Consider the following 880-nt stretch of genomic DNA (forward strand, 5'->3'; position numbering starts at 1 on the left):
AAAAAAAAAAAAAGAGAAGTACACAACCTTGAATTATACTTTGGAAGTAGAATCAATAGGACTTGGTACTGAACTATGTAGGAAGGCTAAGAAAGAATATGTCCATAACTCCTGGGTTTCTATTTTGAAGACTTGGGTGAATAGCTATGCCGTTTCCTGAGAGGAGATATACTAAAGGAAAAAATAAGAGTGAGGAATTCAGCTTTTGATGTTTGAGATGTCTGTGAGATGTAAACTATGAAAATGATTCTGAATATTTATTGAAGGCTTATGATGACTCACATGTTGTTCTAAATACTTTAACTTAAGGAGATGACATGTAGATAGTTGCATACATAAAAAATTAGATTATTAATTAATATTTTTAAGAATCCAATTGTGAAGTAATCCTAGCTATATATTGTTGTTCTTATTGTTAGTTGCTGTTGAGATAATTCTCAACTGCAAGCTGATGTGTCAACTACATTCTGTAAGGTGTTCAAGGCAACGACCTTTCAGAAGCAATTCACCAGGACTCACTTCCGAGGTGCCTCTGGGTAGAGCTGAACTGCCAACTTTTTAGTTAGTACTGCTTAACCATTTGTGCCACCCAGGCACTCCTAGCTATGTATACTAAATTATAAAAATCATACAAAAATATGTAGAGCTTATGATATCTCCAAGACATAGTCTTACCTGTGGAATATAATTTCTTCTCTCTTGACATGCAGCATGAAACCATGCAAAACTGAAGAGAGCATGAGCTCGATGTACATTATCTTTTCTGTTAATTTGCTCAGGAGTCCAAGACTCATAAGTACGCATTAAATTCTTCTTCAAACCTGGAGGTGACTGAAGAAAATAGCAAATATTCTATTGTTTAAAATCTTTTTTAAAATTA

At 33.9% G+C, this 880-nt stretch overlaps 1 protein-coding gene across 1 annotated transcript in view; it reads right to left on the bottom strand.

Annotated features, from left to right (window-relative positions):
- DYNC2H1 (dynein cytoplasmic 2 heavy chain 1) overlaps window positions 1–880 on the bottom strand; it is a 505,271-nt gene that overhangs the window by 201,217 nt on the left and 303,174 nt on the right. The window contains exon 79 of the mRNA XM_007946035.1: window positions 676–831. Coding sequence (XP_007944226.1) covers window positions 676–831 — 156 coding nt within the window. The remainder of the gene's footprint in view (window positions 1–675; window positions 832–880) is intronic.

Source organism: Orycteropus afer, unplaced genomic scaffold (assembly GCF_000298275.1).
Source record: "Orycteropus afer afer isolate SDZICR_OR568_19922 unplaced genomic scaffold, OryAfe1.0 scaffold00147, whole genome shotgun sequence".
Lineage (NCBI taxonomy): Eukaryota > Metazoa > Chordata > Mammalia > Tubulidentata > Orycteropodidae > Orycteropus > Orycteropus afer.